This window comes from Scyliorhinus canicula, unplaced genomic scaffold (assembly GCF_902713615.1).
Source record: "Scyliorhinus canicula unplaced genomic scaffold, sScyCan1.1, whole genome shotgun sequence".
Taxonomy (NCBI): Eukaryota; Metazoa; Chordata; class Chondrichthyes; order Carcharhiniformes; family Scyliorhinidae; genus Scyliorhinus; species Scyliorhinus canicula.
Window position 1 is genome coordinate 1,388,939 of NW_024055461.1, and position 12,071 is coordinate 1,401,009.

The 12,071-nt window shown below is 49.1% G+C and overlaps 2 protein-coding genes across 3 annotated transcripts in view; one reads left to right on the top strand and one right to left on the bottom strand.

The window, feature by feature from the left end:
• LOC119959604 (zinc finger protein 239-like) overlaps positions 1-12,071 on the top strand; it is a 39,461-nt gene that overhangs the window by 19,589 nt on the left and 7,801 nt on the right. Inside the window, exons 2-3 of one of the 2 annotated variants that reach the window (XM_038787793.1) lie at positions 8,122-8,187; positions 9,329-9,494. In XM_038787793.1, coding sequence (XP_038643721.1) covers positions 8,122-8,187; positions 9,329-9,352 — 90 coding nt within the window. In that variant the 3' untranslated portion in view covers positions 9,353-9,494. Of the gene's footprint in view, positions 1-8,121; positions 8,188-9,328; positions 9,495-12,071 lie in introns of those variants that run through there. The other variant, XM_038787792.1, reaches the window with a different exon arrangement.
• The window catches only part of LOC119959618 (gastrula zinc finger protein XlCGF57.1-like), a 45,470-nt gene continuing 34,905 nt past the window's right edge, over positions 1,507-12,071 (bottom strand). Inside the window, exon 4 of the mRNA XM_038787818.1 lies at positions 1,507-2,905. Within this exon, the coding sequence (XP_038643746.1) occupies positions 2,078-2,905 (828 nt within the window). The 3' untranslated portion in view covers positions 1,507-2,077. The remainder of the gene's footprint in view (positions 2,906-12,071) is intronic.

Sequence of the window (12,071 nt, forward strand, 5' to 3'; positions counted from 1 at the left end):
CCACCCAAGGTCAGAATTAGATCCTGGTGCCTGGCGCTGTGAGGCAGCAGTGCTAACCACTGCCATTGTGCAGCCTGGCGACATCCAGTCGTAAATGGTGGCGAACAATTAAATAAATCAGAGCAGGACGTTCCACAAACAACAACATCATCAATAATTGGGGAGACAATGTGTTGGCACTCTCCCTAGCGGGCAGGGTCCAGTCGGTCAAAATGACGGTGCTCCCAAGGTTTCTGTTCCTCTTCCAGTGTCTACCTATCATGATCCCGAAGGCTTTTTTCAGGAGGGTCAGGAGGAGCATTATGGGGTTTGTGTGGGCGCAGAAGACCCCGAGGGTGAGGAGGGTATTCCTGGAGCGGGGTAGGGAAGTGGGGGGGGGGGGGTTGGCGCTGCCCAACCTGTGTGGGTACTGCTGGGCTGCGAACGTGGGGATGATACGTAGGTGGGTGATGGAGGGGGAGGGGGCGGCATGGAAGAGGTTGGAGGCGGCGTCTGTGTGGGCACGAGCCTAGAGGCGCTGGTGATGGTGCCGCTGCCGCTCCCCCCGGCAAGGTATACTACGAGTCCGGTGGTGGTGGCTACCCTCAAAAGATGGGGGCAGTGGAGGCGGCATAGGGGGGAGGTGAAGGCTTCACTTTGGTCCCCGCTATGGGGGAACCACCGGTTTGTACCAGGGAGGATGGATGGAGGGTTTTCGAGCTGGCACAGGGCAGGTATCAGGCGGATGGGGGACCTCCTTCTCGGTGGGAGGTTTGCAACCTTAGAGGAGTTGGAGGGGAGGTGGGGTCTACCCTCAGGGAATATCTTCAGGTATATGCAGATTAGGGTGTTTGTTAGGCGGCAGGTGGCGGAGTTTCCACTGTTGCCGCCAAGGGGGGTTCAGGACAGGGTGCTCTCGGAGACGTGGGTTGGAGAGGGGAGGATCTCGGCAATCTACCAAGTGATGCAGGAAGGGGAGGAGGCCTCGGTGGAAGAGCTGAAAGATGTGGGAGGAGGAGCTGGGAGAGGAGATTGACGAGGGGACGTGGGCAGATGCTTTGGGGAGGTTAGATTCCTCCTCTTGCGCACGGCTTGGTCTAATCCACCTAAAGGTGCTGCATAGGGCGCATATGACTGGGACCAGGCTGAGCCGGTTCTTTGGGGGAGAGGACAGGTGTGGCAGGTGTTTGGGGAGCCCAGCAAACCACACCCACATGTTCTCGGCGTGTTCTGCATTGGAGGGCTTTTGGAGGGGTGTTGCGGGGACGTTGTCAAGGGTGGTTGGCTCCAGGGTGGAGCCGGGCTGCGGGCTTGCAATTTTCAGGGTAGCATTGGAGCCGGGAACGCAGGAGGTGAAAGAGGCCGGTATTCTGGCCTTTGCGCCCCTGGTAGCCCGGCGCAGGATTCTTTTACAGTGGAAGGATGTGAAGCCCCCAAGCGCGGAATCCTGGATCAACAACATGGCCGGGTTCATCAAAATGGTTACTGTTTTTCTTTGTTTTGTTGGTTAAAATTTGAATAAAAATTACTTTTAAAAACAAAAAATAATTGGGGAGACAAGCACATCAGTGCAAATTACTCTGTTTTATGTTTAGTGATCCCTCCGCCTACTCACTGTCACATCACAATAACGTCCCTGGATCCCAAGACTAAGAGAGACACTCTGGGAGGAATGCAGAGCTGGGAATAGTCCATGGAGTAACTCAAGGTGTCAGAACTGAAATAACCCGGAGTTAGAAAGGAGAAAAGTTCCCAAAATGCAGCAGTCTGTATCAGAACATCAATTAATCTCCTCTTATCCTGAAGAAATGAAGGTCTCGACTGTGTGCATGAAACAATATTAGTTCACTTGACATTTATCCAGAGGATTTTCAACCCCAACCCAGTAATAGGGATTATTATCAGAAAAGTTCCCAAAATGCAGCAGTCTGTATCAGAACATCAGTTAATCTCCTCTTATCCTGAAGAAATGAAGGTCCCGACTGTGTGTCTGAAACAATATTAGTTCACTTGACATTTATCCAGAGGATTTTCAACCCAACCCAGTAATAGGGATTATTATCAGAAATAAACTCCCAACAATCAGAATGCTGAAGGTTCAGTCCGGGATGTGATTAACAGCAGCAATAACTGCAGAATCCAACCCCTGCGGTCTCCCCTTGCTGTGGCTGCGTTGGTGTGCCAGCAGGTGGAATGAGCGAGTATATCTCTTCCCACACTCGGAGCAAGTGAACGGCCTCTCCCCAGTGTGAATCCGCTGGTGACTCAGTAAGTAGGCTGCACAAACGAATCCCTTCCCACATTCGGAGCAAATGAAGGGTTTATCCACAGTGTGAGTGCGTTGGTGTGTCAGCAGGTGGAATGAGCGAGTGAATCTCTTCCCACACTCCGAGCAGGTGAACGGCCTCTCCCCAGTGTGAACCCGCTGGTGTGTCAGTAAATTAGATCTACAAGTGAATCCATTTCCACAGTCAGAGCAGATAAATGGTTTATCCCCAGTGTGAACTTGCTGGTGTGTCAGCAGATGGGATGACTGAGTGAATCCCTTCCCACACTTGGAGCAGGTAAATGGTTTATCCCCGGTGTGAACCCGCTGGTGTGCCAGCAGGTGGAATGAGCGAGTGAATCCCTTCCCACAGTCAGAGCAGGAGAATGGCCTCTCCCCAGTGTGAATCCGCTGGTGACTCAGTAAGTAGGCTGTACAAACGAATCCCTTCCCACATTCGGAGCAAATGAAGGGTTTATCCACAGTGTGAGTGCGCTGGTGTGTCAGCAGGTTGGATGAGACACTGAATCCCTTCCCACACTTTAAGCAGGTGAACGGTTTCTCCCCAGTGTGAACCCGCTGGTGCATCACCAGGTGGGATGAGCAAGTGAATCCCTTCCCACAGTCAGTGCAGGTGAACGGCCTCTCCCCAGTGTGAATCTGCTGGTGTCTCAGCAGAACATTTGTGAATTTAAAACTCTTCCCACATTCAGAGCATTGGAAAGGTTTCTTATCCGAGTGAACAAGTTGGTGTGATCTGAGGCTGGTTAAAGAAATGAATCCTTTTCCACATAAGGAGCAGGTGAATGGCCTCTCCCCAGTGTGAACTCGCTGGTGTTTCTGGAGGCTGGAAGACTGAGTGAACCCCTTCCCACACACAGAGCAGGTGAATGGTCTCTCCCCGGTGTGAGTGTGTTCATGTTCAATGAGTGTCTGTGATCGTTTAAACAGCTTCCCACAGTGAGAGCAGCTGAACTGCCCCTCAGTGCGAACAACCTGGTGCTTGACCAGGTCCTCTGAGCTTTTAGAGTTGTTATCACAGTCTGACTGGTTAAACAGCCCCTCATCAATGTGAACTTGCTGGTGGGTCCGCAGGTGGGATGACTGAATGAATCCCTTCCCACACGTGGAGCAGGTGAACGGCTTCTCTCCAGTGTGACTGCGTCGATGCATTTCCAGCAGGGATGGGTAATTAAATCCCTTCCCACAGTCCCCACATTTCCACGGTTTTTCCATGGTGTTCATGTCCTTGTCTCTCCAGGTTGGATGATCAGTTGAAGCTTCGTCCACACACAGAACACGTGTACGGTTTCTTTCCGCTGTGAATGGGGTGATGTTTTTTCAGGCTGTGTAACTGGTTAAAGCTCTTTCCACAGTCAGTTCACTGGATCACTCTCACTCAGGTGTGTGTGGGTCTCGGGGCTTTTCCAGTCACACTGATGTTTGAAATCTTTTCCCACGGACAGAACAGACAAACATTTCTCCTTCCACATTCAAAGACCGATGATATTCAGGTCCTGATGAATTGAGTGACTCTGTCAGATCTCAATGTGATGTTTGGTTTGAGTTTCCCATCTGCAAATCAACGTCCTCTTGTACCTTGTAAAAGACATTGACAGTGTCAGGATTACCATTAGTACAGGATAGGAATTCCAAACAGACAATTTCAGTTTCTATGGATTTTTTCTCTCTCGTTTCCTAAACTTGTGCTTCTCAACTAAACCAGAAAGTTGGGCAGCACAGTGGCGCAGTGGGTGAGCCCTGCTGCCTCACGGCACCAAGGTCCCAGGTTCGATCCCAGCTCTGGGTCACTGTCCATGTGGAGTTTGCACATTCTCTCCTTGTTTGCGTGGGTTTTGTGCCCACAACCCAAAGATGTGCAGGGTAGCTGGATTGGCCACGCTAAATTGCCCCTTAATTGGAAAAAATGAATTGGGTACACTAAATTTATTTAAAAATCTAAACCAGAATGTTGTTTCCAGTGTTTATGAGACATTCTGCACCCTAAGGTATCCACCAGTGTGGAAGGTCTCAAGTGTTCTGGCAGACACCACACGCTCCCTTTCCAGGACCATCCGGGCACAGAAAAGGGGCCGACAGCCAGAGTTACCCCTGCCACTCTGTAAATTGCTGTTTTAACCAGGCCCAAGAGCAGGTCCAGGAGCAGATCCTCTGACTTACCCAGTCCCCTCCACACTAGGCAGACAGGGATTAGGAGTGTGGGGTCGAAGTGCAAACAAAGTGGAGAAGTAGTTCCTTCAGGTGACTATACGGAGATTCTAACCTCTCACTGAATATAAATATATGGCCCAAAGACTCCTGGAGGCCCCGTACATCAGAGTTGTTTAAAAACTTGTTGCCCATTGTTAAACATGCCGGACAAAAGGACCCGGTGATAACTGAAACCCTGAAGCTCCGCCTACTCACTGTGACGTCATGCGGCGCATGCGCTCTATGCTGACCTAAAATGATGACCTTTAACCGGAATCTGGTTGTGGGGAAAAAAGACTCGGAGCTGGAAACGCGGGACCTGCAGAGTCTCATTCGGGGTTTGAGGCTCTCACCAGTTCTTTAGAAACCCTCCCTATCCAGATCCGGCTCCATCGCTCCTTCAAAGTTTCCGAATCCTTCCCTGATGCAGAGACGACAAAACAACACCACCCCCCCTTGACCATTACTCACAGTGCGCGTGCTCCCATACTGGGCGCTACTGCGCATGCTCCCATACTGATGGTCCTCTGGTGTCAATAGGGGACATTCACTACTGGGGGGAGTGCTGGGTAAATACACCAACATCGAATACCCTAATTAGAGACTCGTGATTTTTTCCTGCGATGTGGATATTGGGGGAGAATCGAGAAATTAATAAAACTAGGAACCAGGTTATACAGAAATCCATGTCCACAGACCCTTCATGGGCATCACAAGTGTTCACAGTGCAGGTTCGATTCCCCGCTGGGTCACTGTCTGTGCGGAGTTTGCGCGTTCTCCCTGTATCTGCGTGGGTTTCCTCCGGGTGCTCCGTTTCCTCCCACAGTCCAAAGACGTGCAGGTTAGGTGGATTGGCCATGATAAACTGCCCTTAGTGACCAAAAAGGTTGGGAGAGGTTATTGGGTTACAGTAATAGGGGGGAAGTGAGGGCTTAAGTGAGTCAGTGCAGACTCGATGGGCTGAATGGCCTCCTATGGTTATCCATCAGAAAGATGAAGTAGGAATTGAGGGAGAATTTCAAATTCCCAAACGTTTTCCAAGACAGCAGCTCCAGTCAAATGTAAACTCAGAGGGTGGGGTGACTGAGTTAAGTATTTGAGTTAAATATTTCAGTGAAGCATTTTGGTGCCACAGTGGTTAGCATTGTTGCCTCACAGTGGTTAGCATTGTTGCCTCACAGTGGTTAGCATTGTTGCCTCACAGTGGTGAGCATTGTTGTCTCACACAGGTTAGCATTGTTGCCTCACAGTGGTTAGCATTGTTGCCTCACAGTGGTTAGCATTGTTGCCTCACAGTGGTGAGCATTGTTGTCTCACACAGGTTGGCATTGTTGCCTCACAGTGGTTGGCATTCTTGCCTCACAGTGGTTAGTATTCTTGTCTCACAGTGATTAGCACTGTTGCCTCACAGTGCCAGAGACTCAAATTCAATTCCGGCCTTGGTTGACTGTGTGGAGATCGCACTTTCTCCCCATGTCTGTGTGTTTTTCCTCTGGGTGCTCCGGTTTGCTCCCACAGTCCAAAGATGTGCAGGTTAGGTGGATTGGCAATGCTAAATTGCCCCTTAATATCCACAGATGTTGGGTGGTACAGTGCTTAGCACTGTTGCCTCACAGCAGTAGAGACTCGAGTTCAATTCTGGCCTTAGGTGACTGTGTGGAGATCGCACTTTCTCTCTGTGTCTGCGTGGGTTTCCTCTGGGTTCTCCGGTTTTCTCCCACCAATGCAGGTTCGGTGGATTCGCTATGCTAAATTGCCCCTTAGTGTCCTGCCTTCTCCCCATTATCCCTGAACCCTTATTAATCAAGAAATCCACTTTTCGGGTGATATGGTGGCCCAGTGGCTTCACGGTGCCAAGGACTCAGGTTTGATCCTGGCCCCAGGTTACTGTCCATGTGGAGTTTGCACATTCTCCCAGTGTCTGCGCGGGTTTCACCCCCACAACCCATCTTTGTGCAGGGGTGGTGGATTGGTCATGCTAAATTTCCCCTTAATTGGAGAACATTAGGAAAAAGAGATATCCTCTTATTAATCAAGAACACCAGTTTTGTGCTTGAGGTGCTGTTACCTACAGGGCTACAGTTCTTTCCGAGAACACGAGAACCAGGAGTAGGCAATTTAGCCTCTCGAGAGGGCTCTCCCATTCAATACGATCATGGCTGATCTTATCATGGCCTCATCTCCGCTGTCCTCCCTTTCACCATAACCCATCAATCCATCTCCACTGTCCTCCCTTCCACCATAACCCGTCAATCCATCTCCACTGTCCTCCCTTTCACCATAACCCGTCAATCCATCCCCACTGTCCTCCCTTTCACCATAACCCGTCCATCCATCTCCACTGTCCTGCCTGTTCACCATAACCCATCAATCCATCTCCACTGTCTTCCCTTTCACCATAACCCGTCAATCCATCTCCACTGTCCTGCCCTTTCACCATAACATGTAAATCCATCTCCACTGTCCTGCCCTTTCACCATAACCCGTCCATCCATCTCCACTGTCCTGCCCTTTCACCATAACATGTAAATCCATCTCCACTGTCCTGCACTTTCACCATAACCCGTCTATCCATTACTAATTAAAAATTTGGAGGGCCACACGATGGCGCAGTGGTTAGCACTGCTGCTTCACTGCGCCGAGGACCTGGGTTTAGTCCCAGCCCAGGGTCACTGTCCATGTGGAGTTTGCACATTCTCCCCATCTCTGTGTGGGTCTCACCCTCACAACCCAAAACTGTGCAGGGTAGGTGGACTGGTCATGGTAAATTGCCCCTTAATTGGGAATTTAAAAAAAAATCTGTCCACCTCCTCCTTAAATTTATTGACTGTCCCAGCACCCACCACACTCTTCAGTAGCGAAGTCCACAGATTTATGATGACCCTTTGAGAAGTAGTTTCTCCTCATTTGGGCAGCACGGTAGCATTGTGGATAGCACAATTGCTTCACAGCTCCAGGGTCCCAGGTTCGATTCTGGCTTGGGTCACTGTCTGTGCGGAGTCTGAACATCCTCCCCGTGTGTACGTGGGTTTCCTCCAGGTGCTCCGGTTTCCCCCTACAGTCCAAAGACGTGCAGGTTAGGTGGATTGGACATGATAAGTTTCCCTTACAGTCCAAAATTGTCCTTAGTGTTGGGTGGGTTACTGGGTTATGGGGATAGGGTGGAGGTCCTTAGGTAGGGTGCTCTCTCCAGGAGCCGGTGCAGACTCGATGGGCCGAATGGCCTCCTTCTGCAATGTAAATTCCATCTCTATTCTATCTCTATTTGAAATTTGCTATCCCTATCTTGAGACAATGACCTCTCGTTCTACAATGCCCCACAAGAGGAAGCATCCGCTCCACGTCTAATTTATCCATACCTTTTATCAGGTACCTGCTGCTATTGTCTCTTTTGATGGTGGAGGTCATGGGTTTGTAAGGTGCTAAGGAGCCTTGGTGAATTACTATAGGGCAACTTGTAGACAGTACACATGGCTGTCATTGTTCGTCAATTGTGGAGGGATTGAATATTTGTGGATGGGGTGCCAATCAAATGGGCTTGTTTGTCCTGGATGGTGTGGCCTTGCGGAGCCAGGAGGTGAATTACTCACCGCAGGATTCCTCGCCTCTGAGCTGCTCTGGTAGCCACAGTATTTATATATTTGTATTGTTTTATTCATTTACAGGATATGGATGTCGCTAGTTGGGCCAGCATTTATTGCCCATCCCGAGTTGGCCTTCAGAAGATGGTGGTGAGTTGCCTTCTTCAACCTCTAGTCCAGTTCAGTTTCTGTTCAATGGTAACCACAAGGATGTTGATAGTATGGGACTCAATGATGGTAATGCCTTTAAATGTTTAGGGGTGATCATAAGTTCCTCTCTTGTTGGAGATGGTCATTGCCTGGCAATTGCGTAGCATGAATGTTCCTTGCCACTTGTCAGCTCAAGCCCGGATATTGCCCAGGTTGCTGCATTTGGACATGAACTGCTTCAGTGTCTGAGGAGTCGTGAGTGGTGCCGTAACATCCCCACTTCTGACCTTATGATGGAAGGAGGTCATTCATGAAGCAGCTGAAGATGGTTAGACCTTGGACAGGACCCCGAGGAGCCCCTGCAGTGATGTCCTGAAGCTGAGATGATTGACCTCCAACAGCCATCTTTCTTTGTGCCAGGTGTGACTCCAACCAGCGGACAGTTTACCCGATTCCCATTGACAGTAATTTTGCTGGGACTCCCTGATGCCACACTTGGTCAAATACTGCCGTGGTATCAATAAGTCACTCTCAGATCACATCTGGAGTTGAGCTCTTTTGTCTATGTTTGAACCAAGGACATAATGAGATCAGGAGCTGAGTGACCCTGCCAGAACGCAACCTGGCATCAATGAGCAGGTTATTGCTGAGCACGTGCCACTTGATAGCACTGTTGATGATCCCTCCATCACTTTACTGATGATTGAGAGAAGACTGATGAGGCAGTAATGGGCTGGGTTTGACCTGCTCTTTGTGTACAGGACATACCTGGATAATTTTCCACACTGCTGGATAATCAGTAATTTACTAAGATTCACGATTACTTCCTTTCATTCGTACACCATGTCTACATTAATTAACCAAGGACCGTATTAAACAGCTTCATCAACTCCCCTTGTCATAATAAATCAATTTTGTACATTTACCCCCTGGTATTATTGATGCTACACTCTGTTTAAAATTGCACCATTTATATACAGCCTCACCTCCATCTTCCTTCCAAAATCTACCATTTATTGTGCCTTGATGTCAATAACAGTCACTTTCAGATCTTTCTCTTTTTACAACTGATTTAAAGCTGTAGATTTTGCTCCAAAGATTACATTGGAATTGATATTCAAAGTTAACTATTTTACTGCAGAAACAGCTTCAGCTGGGAGTCTGAATGAAGAGGAACGATCCCAGACAGCGGATATCCCAGGTTCACTGCAGGCCCGACAGCTCAATCAGCTCCACTCTCAGCTCAGGAGAGCTCAGCAGCTCCACACACTGTCCACAAGGGAAAGCTCCTGGTCCAGTGGGACCAACATTCATGTTTTAACTGACACCATCAATAATACTGTTGATTGTGATCATTCTGGTGGCTTTAGTTTGTTATCTACAGTTTATAATCAAGAAATTAGGAAAACAAGCTCACAGCTTAGAAATAACTGGGTTAGTCAGAAATCAGTTGTGAGCAGTCAATAAGCATATTCCCTTCTCCAGGTAAGACATCATTGTCCAATAGTGTTATAAAATCTTAAGAAATGTATTGTGAAGAAAGTTTCCTGACTTGACAAACACAGGACAGTGACGGCCTGTTATCTCTGCCAAGGACATGTCTCCAGCACAGAACCTGAATCAAGATAAACTTGACCATTTGGGGAGGATCTCAGGACCCATATGTAAAGCAGACACCTGGGTAAAGGTTAAACAGGATGTCCGAGCAAGAAATGAGCCAGAATGAAAAGCCACACCGAGCTCCTCAGAAAACGATCACAGGACACAACCGACAGAATACCCTTCGTCGTCCAGTATTTCCCTGGAGTGGAGAAACTACGACATCTCCTTCGGAGCATTCAACATGTCAACGTTCAACAAGTGCACCCAACTCCAGCTCCTCGAGAGCCGCATTAGGGACCTGGAGCTGGAGCTGGATGAACTTCGGATCATTCGGGAGGCGGAGGAGATTATTGAGAGGAGTTATAGGGAGGTAGTCACACCTCAGGTAAAAGAAGAAAGTAGATGGGTTACCGTCAGGGGAGGCAGAGGGAACCGGCAGGCAGTGCAGGGATCCCCTGTGGTCGTTCCCCTCTATAACAAGTATACCGTTTTGGATACTGTTGCGGGGGACGACTTACCAGGGGTAAGCAATAGGGCGCAGGTCTCTGGCACAGAGACTGTCCCTGTTGCTCAGAAGGGAAGGGAGAAGAGGAACAGAGCACTTGTCATTGGGGACTCCATAGTTAGAGGAACAGACAGGAGGTTCTGTGGGAACGAAAGAGACTCACGGTTGGTGTGTTGCCTCCCAGGTGCCAGGGTTCGTGATGTCTCTGATCGTGTTTTTGGGATCCTTAAGGGGGAGGGGGAGCAGCCCCAAGTCGTGGTCCACATAGGTACCAACGACATAGGTAGGAAGAGAGATGGGGATTTGAGACAGAAATTCAGGGAGCTAGGGTGGAAGCTGAGAGCTAGAACAAACAGAGTTGTTATCTCTGGGTTGTTACCCGTGCCACGTGCCAGCGAAGTAAGAAATAAGGAGAGAGAGGAGTTGAACACGTGGCTACAGGGATGGTGCAGGAGGGAGGGTTTTGGTTTCCTGGATAATTGGGGCTCATTCTGGGGTAGGTGGGACCTCTACAAACAGGATGGTCTTCACCTGAACCAGAGGGGTACCAATATCCTGGGAGGGAGATTTGCTAGTGCTCTTCGGGGGGGTTTAAACTAATTCAGCAGGGGGATGGGAACCTAAATTGTAGACCCAGTGTACAGGATGTTGAGAGTAGTGAGGTCAGGGATAGGGTTAAAAGTTCGAAAGAGGGCACCGGCAAGCAGGATGCTGGTTTGAAGTGTGTCTACTTCAACGCCAGGAGCATCCGGAATAAGGTGGGTGAGCTTGCAGCATGGGTTGGTACCTGGGATCTCGATGTTGTGGCGATTTCGGAGACATGGGTAGAGCAGGGACAGGAATGGTTGTTGCAGGTTCCAGGATTTAGATGTTTCTGTAAGAACAGAGAAGATGGTAAAAGAGGGGGGGGTGTGGCATTGTTAATCAAGGAAAGTATTACGGCGGTAGAAAGGACGCTTGAGGACTCGTCTACTGAGGCAGTATGGGCCGAGGTTAGGAACAGTAGAGGAGAGGTCACCCTGTTGGGAGTTGTCTATAGACCTCCGAATAGTCCCAGAGATGTAGAGGAAAGGATTGCAAAGATGATTCTTGACAGGAGCGAGAGTAACAGGGTAGTTGTTATGGGGGACTTTAACTTTCCAAATATTGACTGGAAATACTATAGTTCGAGTACTATAGATGGGTCAGTTTTTGTGCAGAGTGTGCAGGAGGGTTTTCTGACACAGTATGTAGACAGGCCAACAAGGGGCGAGGCCACATTGGATTTGGTACTGGGTAATGAACCCGGCCAGGTGTTAGATTTAGATGTAGGTGAGCACTTTGGTGATAGTGATCACAACTCGGTTATGTTTACTTTAGCAATGGGCAGGGATAGGTATATACCGCAAGGCAAGAATTATAGCTGGGGGAAAGGCAATTATGATGCTATTCGGCAAGATTTAGGAGGTATAGGATGGGGAAGGAAACTGCAGGGGATGGGTACAATCGAAATGTGGAGCTTTTTCAAGGAACAGCTACTGCGTGTCCTTGATAAGTATGTACCTGTCAGGCAGGGAGGAAGTTGTCGAGCAAGGGAGCCGTGGTTTACTAAGGAAGTTGAAGCACTTGTCAAGAGGAAGAAGAAGGCTTATGTTAGGATGAGACATGAAGGCTCAGTTAGGGCACTTGAGAGTTACAAGTTAGCCAGGAAGGACCTAAAGGGAGAGTTAAGAAGAGCGAGGAGAGGACACGAAAAGTCGTTGGCGGATAGGATCAAGGAAAACCCTAAGGCTTTCTA